Source organism: Microtus pennsylvanicus, chromosome 12 (genome assembly GCF_037038515.1).
Source record: "Microtus pennsylvanicus isolate mMicPen1 chromosome 12, mMicPen1.hap1, whole genome shotgun sequence".
Taxonomy (NCBI): Eukaryota; Metazoa; Chordata; class Mammalia; order Rodentia; family Cricetidae; genus Microtus; species Microtus pennsylvanicus.
The window spans coordinates 64,089,130-64,105,782 of record NC_134590.1 but is presented as its reverse complement, the minus strand read 5'-3'; the positions used below and the strand labels follow the sequence as shown (position 1 = coordinate 64,105,782).

General features: G+C 48.2%; 1 protein-coding gene across 19 annotated transcripts in view; it reads left to right on the top strand.

Moving 5' to 3' along the window:
• Depdc5 (DEP domain containing 5, GATOR1 subcomplex subunit) overlaps positions 1-12,510 on the top strand; it is a 121,106-nt gene extending 108,596 nt beyond the window's left edge. For 18 of the 19 annotated variants that reach the window (XM_075944018.1, XM_075944017.1, XM_075944011.1 and 15 more), the window contains 5 exons: positions 379-548; positions 3,543-3,714; positions 7,100-7,160; positions 10,471-10,553; positions 10,704-12,510. In XM_075944018.1, coding sequence (XP_075800133.1) covers positions 379-548; positions 3,543-3,714; positions 7,100-7,160; positions 10,471-10,553; positions 10,704-10,996 — 779 coding nt within the window. In that variant the 3' untranslated portion in view covers positions 10,997-12,510. Of the gene's footprint in view, positions 1-378; positions 549-3,542; positions 3,715-7,099; positions 7,161-10,470; positions 10,554-10,703 lie in introns of those variants that run through there. The other variant, XM_075944019.1, reaches the window with a different exon arrangement.
• The last annotated feature ends 4,143 nt before the right edge of the window (positions 12,511-16,653 follow it).

Below are 16,653 nucleotides of genomic sequence, written 5' to 3'. Positions count from 1 at the left end.
TTTGTTCTGATCCACAAACCTACATGGATGCACTATCATCACCCAAAATCCACTGTTTACTCTTGGTATTGTATATTCTGTGAATGTGTATAAATTTAAGGTGGTATAATATACAGAGTAGCTTATCACCCTAGAATTTCATGTGTTTTTTTATAAAGTTTTATTGAAACATATCTGAACCCATTCTCATATTATCTAACAGCAAGCAGAACAAGATTTTTGTGGACTCCTAGATTGTTAACTAGTGATTTTCAGAGATAGGAAGCTCTATTGAACACTTCTGCAGTTTCATATTTATGGTGCTTATTCATTCTTCTACATTGTCCCACTCCTGTGCCTCTCTGTGTGTTCCCCACCCCCTGCTGCGTGCTCACACAGCTGCCACCGTCCCAGAGCAGAGGACTGTGACCCTGGATGTCGATGTGAACAACCGAACCGACCGGCTGGAGTGGTGCAGCTGTTACTACCATGGAAACTTCTCTCTCAATGCAGCCTTTGAGATCAAGCTACACTGGATGGCGGTGACTGCCACAGTACTCTTTGAGATGGTGAGACCATCACCTTACTTTAAGGCAAGGGGGTGCTCTTTAGAGGCTCCTGTTGCTTTCACATAACCTTTGACCTTAGAACATTAAACATAGAAATGCGGGGTTTAGATTGGTGTTTCTTCGCCTTGGCATTACTGACTTGGGGCCAAATAATTATCTGTTGTGAGTGATGTCATGCCCATTGTAGCTTGTTAAACAACATTCTGACCTCTGTCTATTGAATACCAGTAGCGCACCACTGGCTGTGCTAACCAAACATTTTCCAAAACTTGGAACCACTGGTCCAGAATGAAAAGCAAATCTCTGTCTCTCCCTTGTGTCCTGGGACTTCCATCTAAAAGCAACCATCACTATATCCATGTTTAAAACACTGCAGGGTTTCTGTGTGTATATACAAGACGAATGGTAAGCTGACCATGGTGGCTCACCCCTAAAGAAAAAATGTCTCAGCACTTGGGATGCTGAGGTAAAGGATCACCACAAATTCAAGGCCACTCAGCTACATTCCTCACATCTCAGATCAGCCTAGAATTCATGCTGAGGACACACTTATGCTCACATGCTGGATGTATAGTATTTACATTGGGTTTTTTCTGTTACTTGTGTATCTTCCATACCAAAAGAAATAAATCTGCCTTTTTTACTTGTTGGATTTAAATTTTTTTTACCTCATTGTTTTTAATGGCTACAGAATATTCTAGTATTTATTTATTCCATAGTTTGCCTCACCAATTCCTAGTTGGCAAATATCACATTTTAACTTGCTGTTCCTTGAACAAGGGTGAGTTTGTCTTCTGGGGCATTTGGCAGTATTTACAGATATCTTTGTCAACCCCACAACAGGGGAAGAGTTAGATGTATTATTAGCATTTAATGGACAGCAACCAGAGTGTCCCTCAATGGAGTCCCTCAAAGAAGTAACTGACCGACAGTGTCCCAAGTGTTAGCTGGCCTTGCCTGTCTTCTTTCTGCTAGTCTATCTTGGTCACCTGTGTATGTTGTGCTGTGAAGCCAACGCAAACCACTGCCCATCCCCAGCCAAGGCACTCCTTAGCTGTCGGTGTCTTCTCAGAGCCCTCCTTAGCCGTCACCACAGCCTGCTCCTCCCTTGATGCTCACAAATTCAGCCCTCCAAACTAGAGATTTTGGCTTTACTTTTGTGTTTTGGTTTTTTTTTTTTTTTGATTTTTTTATAAATTTTACTTTGTCATTTTGTGTGTATGGGTATTTTGCCTGCATGCATGCCTGAAAGAAGATGTTGGATTCCCTGAAACTGGAGTGCTGGGAATCAAATGCAGGTCCTCTGGAAGAGCGGTTAGTGCATTTAGCCACTGAGCCATCTCTGCAGCTCCTGACTATTGCGTTTGTATTCGTGTCTCTGAAGGAACTAAGAGTAGTTGTCTTCTGTTTTTGCATGCATGTAACATTTACGTATGATGTATGTCTAAGTGTTTTCTGGTGCATGCATGCATGTGCAACAACCACACATGCAGGAGCACAGGATTGCAGACCCATGCTTCTGCCCCAGCCTTTGTAAAAGTGGGTCCCAGGGCCTGGGGAGATGATAGCTTAGAGGTTAGCACTGGAGGCTCCATTCCTAGCACCCATGTGGCAGATCAGAACTGCCTATAACCCCAGTTCCACACACACACATAAAAATAAAAAGAGTCTTTGGTGTGTGCTCTGGGTATTTAAAATCAGATTCTCATGCTTGTATATTAGATACTTTACCAACTGAACTGTTTACATAGCACCTTTTAAGTTTTTAAAGAATTGTTTGTTTAAGTCAAGCTACGGCTAAACTATCTTTTTTTACGGATGGGAATCTTGATATAGTGCCTAGAACCCTGGCATAAGTGGTCATCCCGCCTTAGCCACCCAAGTAATTGGGACTATGAATATGTGCCACCACCTTCAGCCTGTATCTCTCAATGCTTGACTGAAGAAGAGGAGCCCAGAGTTCAGACAAGCCTGGGCAGCATTCTGACACCCTATCTGAGAAAAAAAAAAAAGGAAAAAAAATGGATGTCGTTCTCATCAGATGGCACCTGTATGCCAGAGCCACATCCATGAATTCTTGTTTCTTTTGTTTGTGGGGTGGAGCGTGCATTCTCAGGAGGATAGCCAGGACCTCGCTCTGGACGGGCACTCCCATCACTAGCACACACCTTTAGTCTGGGGTTTCTATCGTGAGGTTCGGGAGGGGGGTGTATTTTGGTTTTTAATTTACCTGTGTGTGTATGGACAATATGGTCACGATGTGGAGGACAGGGGACAAGTCGAGGGAGCGGTTCTGGCTTTCCACTATATGGCTTCCAGAGATATAAAGCTTAGGTCATCAGCATTGATGGCAAGTGCTTTTATGAAACACTGAGCCATCTCACCAGTCCACTGGTTTAGTTAGTTTGTTTTAAATATCCATTTTATGTTTTTTAAACCATATTTTAAAAAACCTTACAAAGTCCCCTGAGGAAACATTGGTTGTTATTTACAGGAACTCTGGTTTTCAGGAAGATAGTTTTGGGAGTTCCCCAGAGTGTACTCTCCTGTATGCAAGAGCTGGTCACTTGGCAAGAAGCTGCCACAGTCATCTCCCACCCTACATCAAATATCTGTGGGTTATTTTCTTATTGGATACACTGAACTTGCTGCGCAACAAAATAGGAAGATTCAGCCTTTGTCCTGTGACCTTGCTTCTGACATTCCACAGAATAAGGAGGGTATTAGCTATCATAAGTTAGTTCCTTGCAAAAGAAACTGAAGATGAGAAGCTGGGGCCCGGAAGAGCAGCTGTGTGCTCATTCAGTTTCTCTAGCGCTCACCAAGAAGCGAACTGCGCTTGTTCCTGACAGGGCTGGCTAGGGCCAGAGATCGTGAGTGAGCGAGCAAGCCTGCTGGTGCGGATGCTGCCACTCCGGCAGGGCTGCTCTTTGGAGGCATTTTCTCTGATCTAAAGGAACCTGGAGATGATGCTGTTTTTGTGCTTCCTTCCAGGTCCAAGGTTGGCATCGAAAAGCTACCTCCTGCGGCTTCTTGTTAGTCCCAGTTTTGGAGGGTCCTTTTGCACTACCCAGTTACCTCTATGGCGATCCTCTGCGGGCCCAGCTCTTCATCCCACTCAACCTCAGCTGCTTGCTCAAGGACGGCAGCGAGCACCTGTTTGACAGTAAGAGCTACTCCCTTCTGAAGGGGCTGTCTCCCTGAGTCCGACCCCCATCCCAAGAACAGCCCCCTATGCTCTCTCATAAGTAGAATCTAGATGGAAAATGGAGAGGTTAGTAAGAAACAGAAAGCAGAAGGAGACTGACCATCTAGAAAGAGAAAAAGGATGAGTGGGAAGTGGGATGAGAGAGAGGAATGAGGATACTTGTATGAAATGCCATAATGAAGCCCATCACTGTCCAGTGAACATATGCCTGAGGAAAGCAAACCACAGAAACCACAGGCTGGTTAAGAGAGCCATTGACAAAGGGTGAAATAATCTGGATTGTAAACAGAGGTTTCTCTGTCCCACCCCGTCCTGTAGCTACTTCTAAATAATCACTCAGAGGCTTAATACTAATTACAGGAGTTTGCCTATAGTTCAGGCTTATTACTAACTAGATCTTACATTGAACTTAACCCATTTCTATTAATTTAAGTATTGTATTGCCGCATGGCCGTGGCTTTTACCAGTATACTGACGGCATGTTTTTTGAACAGCTGCTTGTGTCTCCCTCAACTCTGCCCTTCTTTCAACCCAGTTTGGCTTTTCCACCTTGCTATAGGCCAAAGCAGTTTTTGTTATCAACTAATGAGAGCAATATATATTCATAGTGTACAGAAGTATTATCCCACAGCACTGGGCTTTTGCCCTGGATTTTTTTTTTAATTTTTCAATTTCGTTTTATTTTATGTGTGTGAATGTTTTGCCTGCATTTATGTCTGTGCACCGCATGTGCACCTGGTGCCCACAGAGGCCAGAAAAAGGAGTTGGATCTCCAAGAACTGCAGTTCTGGGTGGTTGTGAGCTACCTCGAGGGTGCTGGGAACCAAACTTAAGTCTTCTGCAAGAGCAGCCAAGACTCTGAACCACTGGGCAGTGACTGGGTAACCTGGGACAGATTCCTTAATGCTTCTGAGCTTTGATTTTTTTTTCTTGTGTATGCTGGCTGGAGCCTATCTGCCAGCTCTGGAAGGCCAGAGTGAAGCCGGCAGTGGAGAGAGGTTTGTGCACTGTCCCTCTCCACCCCATTGCTCTGCCGTGTCCTGTGTGTTCCCAGTCACCTCATCACCCGCAATGATCGTTTGAATTTGAGGAAGAGTCTTTGGCATGCTAGTCCATGCAAAAAGGCCCTACAGAGGCCATCAAAACCCAAACAGGAAGCATTGCTCTACTTCCTGTGCAAAGCTGGGACCAGCTTTGTAAGTCCCAGGTTTCGTGCGTGTATCTCCAGCGCTGGATCTTGAAGACTCAGATTAGACCCTGTCCTTCTGTGAGGAAGGGAGCACAGGGACCACCCTGATGTGCCCTTTACCCTCCTGGATGTTGAGTGCTGTTCCCCATCCACACCTGCCATTGCTATAACCAAGCACTCCTGCAGATGAATGCATGAATATCTCCTAAAAAGCTCTCTATGCATTCGGGATGACATTTTCAAACGCAAAAGGCTGCAGCTGATGCTCATGTACCAGGAGTTATCCGACAGAGAGATTATAAATGTGAAAGACACAGCTTGGGTGTAAGAGAAATATTTTCTTCCCACTTGCCTGTAAGTTTGTGTTACACTAGACGGCAGAGGGTGAGGAGGGCTTCTAGGTAGGGCAGGCTAAATTTAGTAATCCTGTGGTTTCTAGTTCCAACAGTCTGTACTCTCCACTTACAACGCAGAAGGCATTTTTTTACCTGCGCCCTGCAGTCCCTCTGCATCAGCGGCCAGAGATTCTGAGCTGCACAGAGCTTACAAAATCATTTGCACACATAACATTCTGTCTGCCTCACAGCGTGGCTGAGGAGGACCATTTGTGCAGTCCCGAAATGGGAGTGGTTATGATCCTTCCAAAGTTTTAAACCAGGCAGCTCCTTGTATTATTGTCAGTACCTTGAGGGGCTACAGTCACCTTACAGTGTCCAGAGATGCTCTCCTCGTTGTAACAGGACTACTCACGGGGCTGGCATAGAACTGATGGTTTCCCTGCCAATTCTGACCTGGTCTTCTAAGTCATCAACTTCAGTTGGTTACTATGGTAACAGAGAAAAGTCCTAGTTTAAAGGAATAAGGACCCAGATCTAAAATTCAATTTTCTAGATTCTGTGTCTCCTCTTTTCTTCTTATCTCCACTTCTTGTAGCAGTTGAGTCTAAATCTTAAAATCTGGCACAATTGTGATGTGTGTGTGTGTGCGCGCTGACTACATGTGTGTTTGTGTCTGTGTGCCTATATCTGTATTTGTGTGATTGTGTATATGAGTTTGTGTGTGTGTGTGTGTGTGTGTGTATGTCTGGGTGTCTGTGGGGTATGTGTATGCATGTGTATTTATCTGTAGTTGTGGTTGGGGGACTGTCTCCAATTTATTTGAAATAAAGTTCTAATTATGGACAAAGTAACAAAGCCACTGCATCCCTAGTCTCTGGGTTGTCTATACTGTTGTGGGGACACTCAAAACCTCCATCCAGAGAGCAATCCAGCTCTGCTTCCTGTTGCTGTATGGCAAAGTGCTCAAACTTCCCTCCTCCTTTCTGCATTTGGTCCTCAGCAGCTGCCGTGTGGAAGAGGAGACTGGAGCAATTCAGTCAGTGATGGAGGAGCAAATTCTGCTCTGTTCTCCCCTCTACAGCTGATGACTTCTCAAGAATTTGTTTTATATTTATTTACTTCAATTTCCCTACCTTAAAATGGAGCTTGTAATATTGTCTTTCTTTGCAGGGAAATGGAGGATTAGTGATATTAGAAACATGGGTGGGCATTATTTTCAGAAGTAGCTAATGTACACTCCAGATTTGTGTTCAGTATACTTTCAAAGCCAGGTCTAGTGGTGAATACCTGTACGTACAGGCAGGAGTATCGGGAGTTCAAAGTGATCTCTGACTGCCTAGAGTTTGAGGCCTGCCTGGGCTATGTGAGACCTGTCTCAGAAACAAATAAAAATACTGGAGTCTTTTCAGCTTTAGTTTGTTTGTTTCCTGAGACAGGTTTTTTTGTGTTACAGGTCTGACTGTCCTAGAACTCACTTTGTAGACCAGGCTGGTCTCAAACTCACAGAGATCCGCCTGCCTCTGCCTCCCAAGTGCTGGGATTAAAGGTGTGTGCCACCACTGTCCAGCTTCTTTTCAGCTTTTGAATAAGACATTACATAAGCCTCATTCTGATGCTTACAGTGGCTCCCGAGAACTACACCTTTTTAGACTGTGGTGGAGCTTGGGGGGGCAGGGATTATAGGGTACGCGGCTGTCCTTCCTATAACTTGTTCAGAAACTAGAGACAAGAATTGTCAGGAGCAATGAAGAGAGCAGTGTGAGTTTATTACAAACCTTGTGATCACAGCTCAGCATTTATTCCTTATTCCTTTCAGGCTTTGAACCGGAAACGTATTGGGATCGAATGCACCTTTTCCAGGAAGCCATTGCTCACAGGTTTGTCCTTTAGCAAGAAGGAACAGTGACCAAATCAGTATTTTTTCCAATAGCGGTTACCAAAATGAAACCCAGTTCATTCTGTTGCTGATCCCGAAGGATCTGTCCTTCTGGTGATACTCACTGCTCGCCCCCACTCAGCCTTGGAGATGGACGCTGCACTGCCAGTCCTGTGGCTGTTGCCTTCCAGACCTCATTGCTCTGTTAGGCTGTGAAGGGAGAGCTCTGTAAGTAACCAAGAGAGCCCGGTTATGCTGGGAAGGAGATGGTAAAGCCAAACATTGTAAATTTTGTCAGTAAACCTTCCCCACGTGTTAGAAAGACAATGGATGTTTAAAAGCATGGATGAGAGTCATTCTTTCTTAGCATTGGCTCTGTGCCCCAGGAGAAGCTTTTCCTGGCTGCTCTGATTAGCTGTCTCCTCCACCAGTGCAACAAACCACATTGTTTCCAAGCATCTCTCAGCTGACGTCCACTTGCTACTTCATGTTTGTTCCTCATGGTGAAACAAAGCCGCCTGTTGTTTCAGTGACCCTCTGCTTGACCCTGCACCCACCATTTATTCACAAGGCCTCGGGTCTCTAACCGCTCCCACCTTAGACCCTGCCCTAAGATCTGGACCTTACCTATGTGTTCGGTAAAGGGTATGGAATGGATGCAGTGGTAACTAAAGGGGTATAGATCTGAGCAGAGGGAAGGCCTTCCTGCAGGAAGTAGACAGGTCTGGTTCACCCCCACTCACACTGCCAAAGAACAGTGGAAATCTTAGAGCTTATAGTCTTGCTTTTCTCACCCCCTGGGTGTTTCTGGGCTCAGCTGGTAAATCTTCAAGAGACAGTAGCTTGGATGTCGCAGCTGCTCACAGCTGGTAAGCAGTTCCTTGGCCAGTCACTATACTTCTTGACTAGGCGTCTCCTGGATGTGACCTTAGTTGCCAAATCAGCATTTTTCTTCTCAGCATCTTGTTCTCCTACTCCTCCTCAACCCAGGTCCTGGACGTATTTTCTCTAAACCGCTGCCCTTTGTCCTTCAGCATCTTTTCTAACTCCGGCTTCTCCCATGTCTGCCCTGTGTGTGACGCGGTGGACTGCTGTGTGTGACCCTTTGCCTAAGCCCCGCCTCCTCTGCCCCTGTCAGCGACTATCCACCAGAGACTTTCTGCTCCCTCTATTTTGAATTCCTCTCTCTCTTTCTCTTTTTTTCCTCATAAGGCTTTACTGTGTGGCTCAGGCTGGCCATGAACTCCCAATCTTCTGTTTGTTGAGATTGCTTGCTACACCAGCACAACAGGAAATTCCTCTTTCCTTTTATTTTTAAAAACTATAGACTAAGCTTTAATCCCAGCAGAGGCAGAGGAAGGTGGATCTCTCTGAGTTCGAGGTCAGCCTGGTCTACAAGAGCTAGTTCCAGAACAGGCTCCAAAGCTTCAGAGAAACCCTGTCTCAAAAAATAAAACAACAACCAAAAAACTATAGACTAGACAAGTTTGTAGGCCCTTGGAGGGCAGAAATTTAATTCCCATTCATAGAGCCAGCAAAATGCCTTTTCCAGAGTATTTGTTCTACACATAGCTTCTGTGCAGTGCAGGGACTGAGCACAGAGCCTTGAAGGTGCTAGGCAAGCAGTCGTCCATCCACTGAGCTGCATCCCTGGTCCTGCTGTGGTTGTGTGTGGAGTGGAATCCAGGTGGAGATGTGACTCCGAAATGACACCCTGCCCAAAAATGCCCATCTCAGAAAGGCTGGGAATGTGCTCCTTCCTCCCATAGACCCCCTGCAGTGACACCTAAGGGTTCCTTCTACTCAGTGACACCTCTGAAGTGACACCTAAGGGTTCCTTCTACTCATTCTGGGTAGTTGGGGTGAGACAGTACAACAGCTCTGCAGTGGATACCCCTTGTCTGCACTGCAATCCCAGCCTGCCCCAAATGGAAAATCACTTGGATGAACTGTAGGTTTTCTGAGGATTTGGGGGCTTTGGGTTTGTTTGAGTTAGTGATGGCTGCCCCTTGTAGAAGACTCAGATTTGGTTTCCAGCACCCGCCTTGGGCAGCTCACAACTGCCTGTAACTCCAGCTCCAGAGGATCCAGCGCCCTCTTCTGGCCTCCAGAGGCGCGTCTACTCATGTGCACACTTACAGACAAGCAAGTACACACATATGATAAAAATTTTTAAATTAAAATTTTGTCTTAGGTTGGATATGTGGGTCAGTTGGTAGAATGCTTACCTAGTGTGCACCAATCACCACGTTAAGCCAGGTACACTAGCGCACAACTGTGAGCTAAAACTCAAGAGGTAGAGACGGGAAGGTCAGTGGTTGAAAGTTGTCCTCTGCTAAATTATGATTTTGAGGTCAGCCTGGGATACCTAAGACCCTGTCTCAAAAGTAAATAATAGATGAATAGAAAGGGTCTTTACTGATGGTAAGGGAAAATGAGGCAAGAAGCCTCCAGTCCAGATGATCATGCTAAGTAAATCAGTTGGCGTGGTTGGAAAGCACAGAGGGAATCCAGAAGTGTCCTGTAGACAATGTAGGGTGCCAGCATAGAGCCGGCAGCTTGGATCCAGCACAGCGCTTCCCCAGTGAGCTCAGTCCAGGAAAGAAGACTCATTTTACCTCCTCTGTCACTGCCTTCATTACATAAAGCCCGCAGACATCGAGGGCAGAACTGGGCACATCTGTTAGCACGTCCTTTACAGCTCTTAGCAGGTGGGGCTAGGATGAATGTGCTTTATGGAAATAGAAAAACCAGGAATAGAACAAGCTATAGATAAGAAGTGGGACAGGACAAGTCACAGATGAGAAATGGCTTCTGCTCGTTTCCCATTTCTGGAGCACAGCACAGCCAAGGGCCTTTGATTGCTGATCCTCACCTTTAAGGAAAGTTTAGTTAAGATGCCTTGTCCCGTTTCAGCAAAGGCCATTAAATGCTTAGCATGATGACCGTGGAGACAGATGTGGCTAAGAAAACATAAGACAAGGGGCAGCTGTGGATTGGTGAGCAGCCTGCTAGGACAGATGCCACAGCAGGCAAAGTGAAGGTTTAGAGTGGGGAGGGCATGTGGGGAAGGAAGGTGCTGGGTGAGACAGAGGCTGGGTAGAGGGCTGCAGTCTGCAGTGACAGGAGAGCCAGGAGCCTCAGGGCTGGAAGGCAGGTGTTGAGAAGTGCTGAGGAAAAAGTAAGCAGCCTGCATGTTCCCCACAGGAGGCTTTTCCATATTCCAGCATTGGGCTGTCGGAATCTTAGCTGCACACTGCCCTGTTTCTCCAGCTAATGAGACCATGTGTGTGTTTCTGTCGTTACTATAGGTTTGGATTTGTACAAGATAAATATTCTGCCTCTGCTTTTAACTTCCCTGCTGAGAATAAGCCTCAGTATATCCATGTTACAGGTGAGGAACAGTGGGCAAAAAAATTGGGTGGGTGCACGAGTCCCTGCCACAGGCGCATGAGCCCTGCCCACGCCTGCCCACGCAGGACCACCCCAGCCAACTGCAGGTGTTCACCAGTGGCTTCTACTCAGGCCTGCTCTCTCCCTTCAGGAACAGTGTTTCTTCAGCTGCCTTACTCCAAGCGCAAGTTTTCCGGGCAGCAGCGCCGGCGACGGAACTCCACCAGCTCCACCAACCAAAACATGTTCTGTGAGGAGCGGGTTGGCTACAACTGGGCCTATAACACCATGCTGACCAAGACATGGCGCTCTAGTGCCACGGGGGATGAGAAGTTTGCCGATCGGCTGCTGAAGGACTTCACAGACTTCTGCATCAACCGTGACAACCGTCTGGTTATGTTCTGGACAAACTGCCTGGAGAAGATGCATGCCAGTGCCCCGTGAAACCAAGCTGCTTGACTTAGGAGGTTGTGGGCATTCTAGGACTGGCCTTCCAGTTAGGCCCCGGGCATCAGGCTGCTACTGTCAGTGAGCGTGGCCACTGCTGCTTTCTGGCCTTTGCACAAGTGTGAGTGAGGAGAAAACTGGAAGCAGCTGCTGCCACTACCACCACCCAGATCTCGCCATCGTGTGCCCATGGCAGGGGAGGCACAGATTGTCCGTGGGAGGGAGTCAGTGTCTGGGAATGGGGTAGGCAGCTTCCATTAGGGTCCTTTTCCTTTACCAGCAGTGGGATATTCAGAACAGAACCTCCCGATTCCTGCCTGGGAGCGTGCGTGTATAACATAATCTGTGACATAGTGTACCATTGGCTCATACCAGGTGTACATATGTGTACATAGAAGAAGCAAATAAAGTCGCCTACACAGTGTCTGTTCCCAGCCTTGTTCCTAGTAGCAGTCCCATCCTGGCTGGACAGCCAGGCTAGTGAGGTCACCTCAGGTGGCAAGAGGGCTTCAGGGTTCACTGGTCTGGAGTCTGGCTATGAATCAACTTGATAGGTTTCTTTTCAAAAGCCCTAGGGCAGGAGCAAGGATCCTTCTGCACAGGACTGGTGAGCAGGCAGTCCAGTACAATAGGAAGCTCTAGGCTGGCACCGTCAGACATGCCTTGCTAGGTGGTTGCACCAGCAGCCATTGTGGCATCTGACATGTAGAGGGAAGCTGCTAGCTCTAGCCACAGGGAGGGCAAGGGCTGCAGAACAAGGGGAGGACCTGGTAGGCATAGCTACTGCTTCCTCATTAATCGCACACCTTGTTGACTTACCTTCTTACCAGCTTTTGAACCCTTCTCCTCCTGGGCCCTTGCTACAGCTCCAGGTCTACTCCTTGCCTTTCTTACTTACATCCCTAGGAAACCTGACTTGTCTCTGGTTCATTCTGTTGTCCTCCACTAGAAGCTGGGTGGGGTTTTGTTACTTGTTTTTTAAAGCTACTTGAAGCAGGTGTTTTCAGAGACTGAGGCAGGATCCTAGAGTTCCAGGCCATGTTGGCCTCCACAGCGTATTCTGAGCAAAGCTGGGCTGTGTAGTGGGACTGTCTCCAAAGTCAATGGGCTGGAAAGATGGTTAACTGATCTTACAAAGGACCTGAGTTCTGTGCCCAGCACCCAGTGGCCACTCACAACCATCTGTAATTTGAGTTGCAGAGGGGTCCCACACCCTCTTCACCTCTTTTGTCATCAGGTCACATGTGGTACACACTGTGGGCTCCTCAAGGCACTCCAGTGGCCAGGACCTGCCACCCACAGAACACTACTGTCCTAATGACTGGATCCAGCCTTCACCCTACAGAGTCAAGGACTTGAGATCCCACCAATCCCCGCCCTGAAAAGCTCACTTACCCCCAGGAAATGCTATATAAGCCCTGTCTTCTGCTCAGTTCTCTGCTGCTTCTCACCCAACCAGAGGCAGCCACCCTCCTGGGTTCTTCTCCTCCAATAAATCTCTGGTGTGAGGTTTGTTGTATTGTGTTGCTTTGTGGTGTTCCCTGGCTCCTAACTGCCAGGGAACCTTTCTGAGCTGTAACACTTAAACACGTATGTACATACAAACAAAACACTCATACAATAGAATAAAAATAAATCTTAAAAACAGTCAATTCCAAGCCAGGTGGTGGCGGCACACACCTTTAATTCCAGTACTCAGGAGGCAGAGGCAGGTGGATCTCTGTGAGTTCAAGGCCAGCCTGGTGTACAGAGTGAGTTCCAGGATGGTTGACAAGCACATACCAAGTGTGTGTACATCCCTGGATTCCATCCCCAGCTCTGATATATAAAAATAAACTTGGCATTAGAAAGAATGAGGGGCCAGCAAGAGAGCTCAGTAGCTGATGGTGCTTGCCCTTGAACATGACAATCTTTTCTTTTCTTTGGCGGTCCTAAAACTTGCTTTGTAGACCAGGCTGGCCTCGAACTCACAGTGCTCTGCCTGCCTCTGCCTCCCGAGTGCTGGGATTAAAGGCGTGCACCACCTAAATTTACCATATGGTTGAGGGAAAGAACTAGCCCCAGAAAGTTCCCTGACCTCCACACACATGTTGTGGTACTCACGTATCCACATATATACCACACATGCACAGATTTAATTAAAAATTTTAAAATAATCCCTGTGCAAGGATGAAATGCAAATTCACAAAGAGTTCCATATTAAAATATATTGAAATATGTGAGGGCTGCTAGCGTGGATAGAAAATAGCAGGAGAGAAGCAGAATACAAACCAAACCAGTTTACAGCTCTCTTCAGTTACCAAGTCAGCCGCTTCCTGAGTGCTTGCTGTGCACGAGGCTCATCATACTCCACGGTGCCTGAAGAGAGGTGAAAGGTCTCCGGGCATGAGGCCCGGCCACACAGCTGAAAGGAATCTAGGCTAGGCTGCTTTGGGGGTAGCATGACCTGATCTGCACTGTGCAGCCCCCTTCACCTTGCATGCAGGAGCAGCAACGTGCCACCTGCTGCTGTGTCCTGGGGTCAGGCTGGGGTGTGTGGTGCAGCCCTGCAGACACACAGGCATCCTGTCACAGGGCCATAGCTCCCCACACAGAATCTGACAGGGAGTGGACAGTGACTTTGTTGTGCCCCCCGCAGGACCCTGCCTCGTATTTCCCCTGGGCCTGCAGCTGCGGGTTTCAGGCTGCATGCGCTTCTGCAGCTCCTGGCCTACAAGCTATGGCCACACACTTGCCCTAACCCCAGCCAGCAGTGCTCTCCAAGTGTGGCTTTGGCTTGTCAAAGAGCGTGTGCCCTGAGCCAGGTCTGACAGCCTTCAGATTTGAGCTCCAGCCACTGATCTGGTGGTGGCCAATCACCTGTTTCCGATGAATGAGCTCACATTTCTTCCAAGGAGAAAATCTGAAGCCATGAGAGCGGGACATGGGATTGTCTGTGGGATTCCTTGCAAACCTGGTTTCCTCTCAGCCCTGGAATTCTGGGTCCTCACCTGGCAGTGAATCTGGAAGGAACTGCGGGACCTGTGAGACTGTAGACCTCTCTCTTCTCGGCTGCCTCTGCTGTCTGTAGGGTTAACCCTCACCCTTCGGCTCCCCAGGAGCCAAGAGCAGTTGCCTCCCCAACCTCGACTCAGCACTGTTTGAATTACACCAAATGGCTGACGAAATGGCTCAGTTCCTCCCGTCCAATAACCCTCAAATGTCTCCAATGAGACAAAACAACTTATTTTTAAATCCATGACATTGACATCCTGAAAGAAAAATTTATTAACACCTTTTGATGTTTGTCCAATCCTTCTGGCTCCTGTTATACACCCTTCCCCACCCCCCCTGCAATCTAGAATTGGATAATGGGTGCTGTCTTAAAAAGGCAGCCTCTTTCTAAGACACAAGTCCTGTCCCTTCCCAATCTGTGTGTCCTCGGTCCCCAAGGACAGACAAGAGTAACAAAGTGGCAAAAGTCTTGCCGCAGGCCGCAGGAAAGCCAGAAAGACATGAGTGAGCTGGGCACAGTTGTTTCCGCTTTTCAGGAGGTTGAGGCAGGAGGGTGACATTGAGCCCAAGAATTCAAGACCAGCCTAGACTGCATATCTGGGAGGAGGCCGGGTGTGAGGGGAGAGGAGGAGAAAGAATCAAGGATCTGATCTGATTTCCCCTGTAGAAGAGAAACCACTGGCCACCTTCCTTGACGGCAGCCCTCACTCTGAACCTGTCATCGTGACTCGCTTGCGCTTGCGGGGTTGCAAGGCCTGAACAACACAGACAGTTTTCGCCACAAAGCAAGTTGCAGGCAGTCCTGGTGTTGTTCACCGCTCACATGCTGAGGCCTGGCTCACGTGTTTTTCCTGCATATTCCTTGTTCTTGAAGCTTGTCTCTCCAGAGCTGCTGGGGGGGGGGGGGGTGGGCAAAGAAGACATCGTGTTCATCCTTGCGCGCTCCGCTGGAGGGACTTCATAAATTGGGGATTCTTTTACGGTTGGCCAGACTCATTCGCTCAACCGAGCCCGGGAAGCGGAAGGAGTACAGAGGCCCGGTAGTCACTGTGGCACTGTAGAAGAGCTCTCTCCGCTCTGGGTGAAGAGTCGCAGGAACAGGAGGGGACGGTGGGAAATGGCGTTTGGGCGATATATGAGTTTTCAAAAAAGACACTCTTTTAGTAGGAAAAGGGGAAGTGGGACAGAATGCTCTGGCACCAGATTAGTGAACTAAAAAAAAAAAAAAAAAAAAACTGAAATCAGAGAAAAGGTGTGTGGGGGGGGGGTCTTAGCCTGTCCCACCCCCCACCCCAGACTTGACTTCGGTGGCAGCCCGGGTAGAGTTTTCAAGTTCCAGGCTGCAACCTGGTATGACAAGTGGCCCATTGTCTGGGAACCCTGAGCCAACCTGCTTCTGGGTTACACCGGTGGGGCCTCACTCATCTCTCAGGCTTTGCTGTTCCTAGCCCCCATGGGATCCCGATTGGACAACCTCAGCCACACTCTGGGGTAGTAGCCAGGGACAGCAGGGGAACTGCCTTCTTCCCAAACCTTCCCGTTTCTCCTCAGGCAGCCAGAAGCCCTGCTCCCAGGTTCAGTATTCTGCTTCCTCACTGTGTGATCCTGTGTGTCCCCCTCCCCCACCCCATCCATCTGATCTGCATCTGTTTCCATGGTGACAAATGGGAATAATCAAATCTTCACTGCATCACTCGGAGGCCTGTTGCGAGAACCTGGAGACAGGGGCTGTGAGGATTGAGCCACCGCACGGGTCATTATTTTATTTTTTGACTGAATCGGGGTCCTCAGACCCATAGTCCTCTTGCCTCTGTCTCTAGGGGCCCACACCCTAGGTGTGTGGCGCCACACCCTGCTCACATCACGCTGTTCTCCCCTCACTTTCCTGCCAGTGCAGGAACCTGTGCGGTCCGAGCGGTCAGTTTACCACCGGCTGGTTCAAACCTGGAGCTCATGTATCTCAGGCCCCCTTCAGAGAGGCCTTGAGGCCATGGTGAGGATCCTTGTATAGCTGTCTGGATGGTGCATGGTGCTCAGGGAATTTTATTACAGTGCTGAGGTTCTAACCCAGGGTCTCACACATGTTAAGCAAACACCCCACCACTGAGTTACACCCCTGACCCAAGCCCAGAAATGTAAGTTTTAAGAAGGTGCCATGCATATGCCTTGCCTGGAAGCCAAATGTTCCATTTCTAATGCTTGACAAGGGCACAAAGAACCTCAAATGCCACCAGCCAGCCTGAAGCTTGGAAAAGGACAGAGGACAAAGAAAGAAAACAGAAGAGAGAACAGCAAGAGCTGCCTGTGTGTGGAATCCCAGAGGTGTGTGCAGGTCCGAGGACAGCACTGTGGGAAGCAGCAGGTGGTAGAACCCTTACCCCTCAGGAGAAACCTAGTCTCCAGCAAATGAAATTAATTTCCTGGGACAACTCATGGCAGAAAAGAGCAACCTTCAGCCCCAGAACTCTCCTTGCTGGAGAGAATGAGAGACGGGCAAAGGAGAAGAAAATGCCCTGGGCAGGACGGAAGAGCAAGGCTTGGGGCCTGGACCTTCTGCAGTGTGGTCAGGGTCATGTCTCCAGTCCTTCCCGTTCCTGGGTACCACACAGAGCGCTGAGGACAGGAGTGCTCCTGCATGGCGTGACGTACAGGACGTGTCT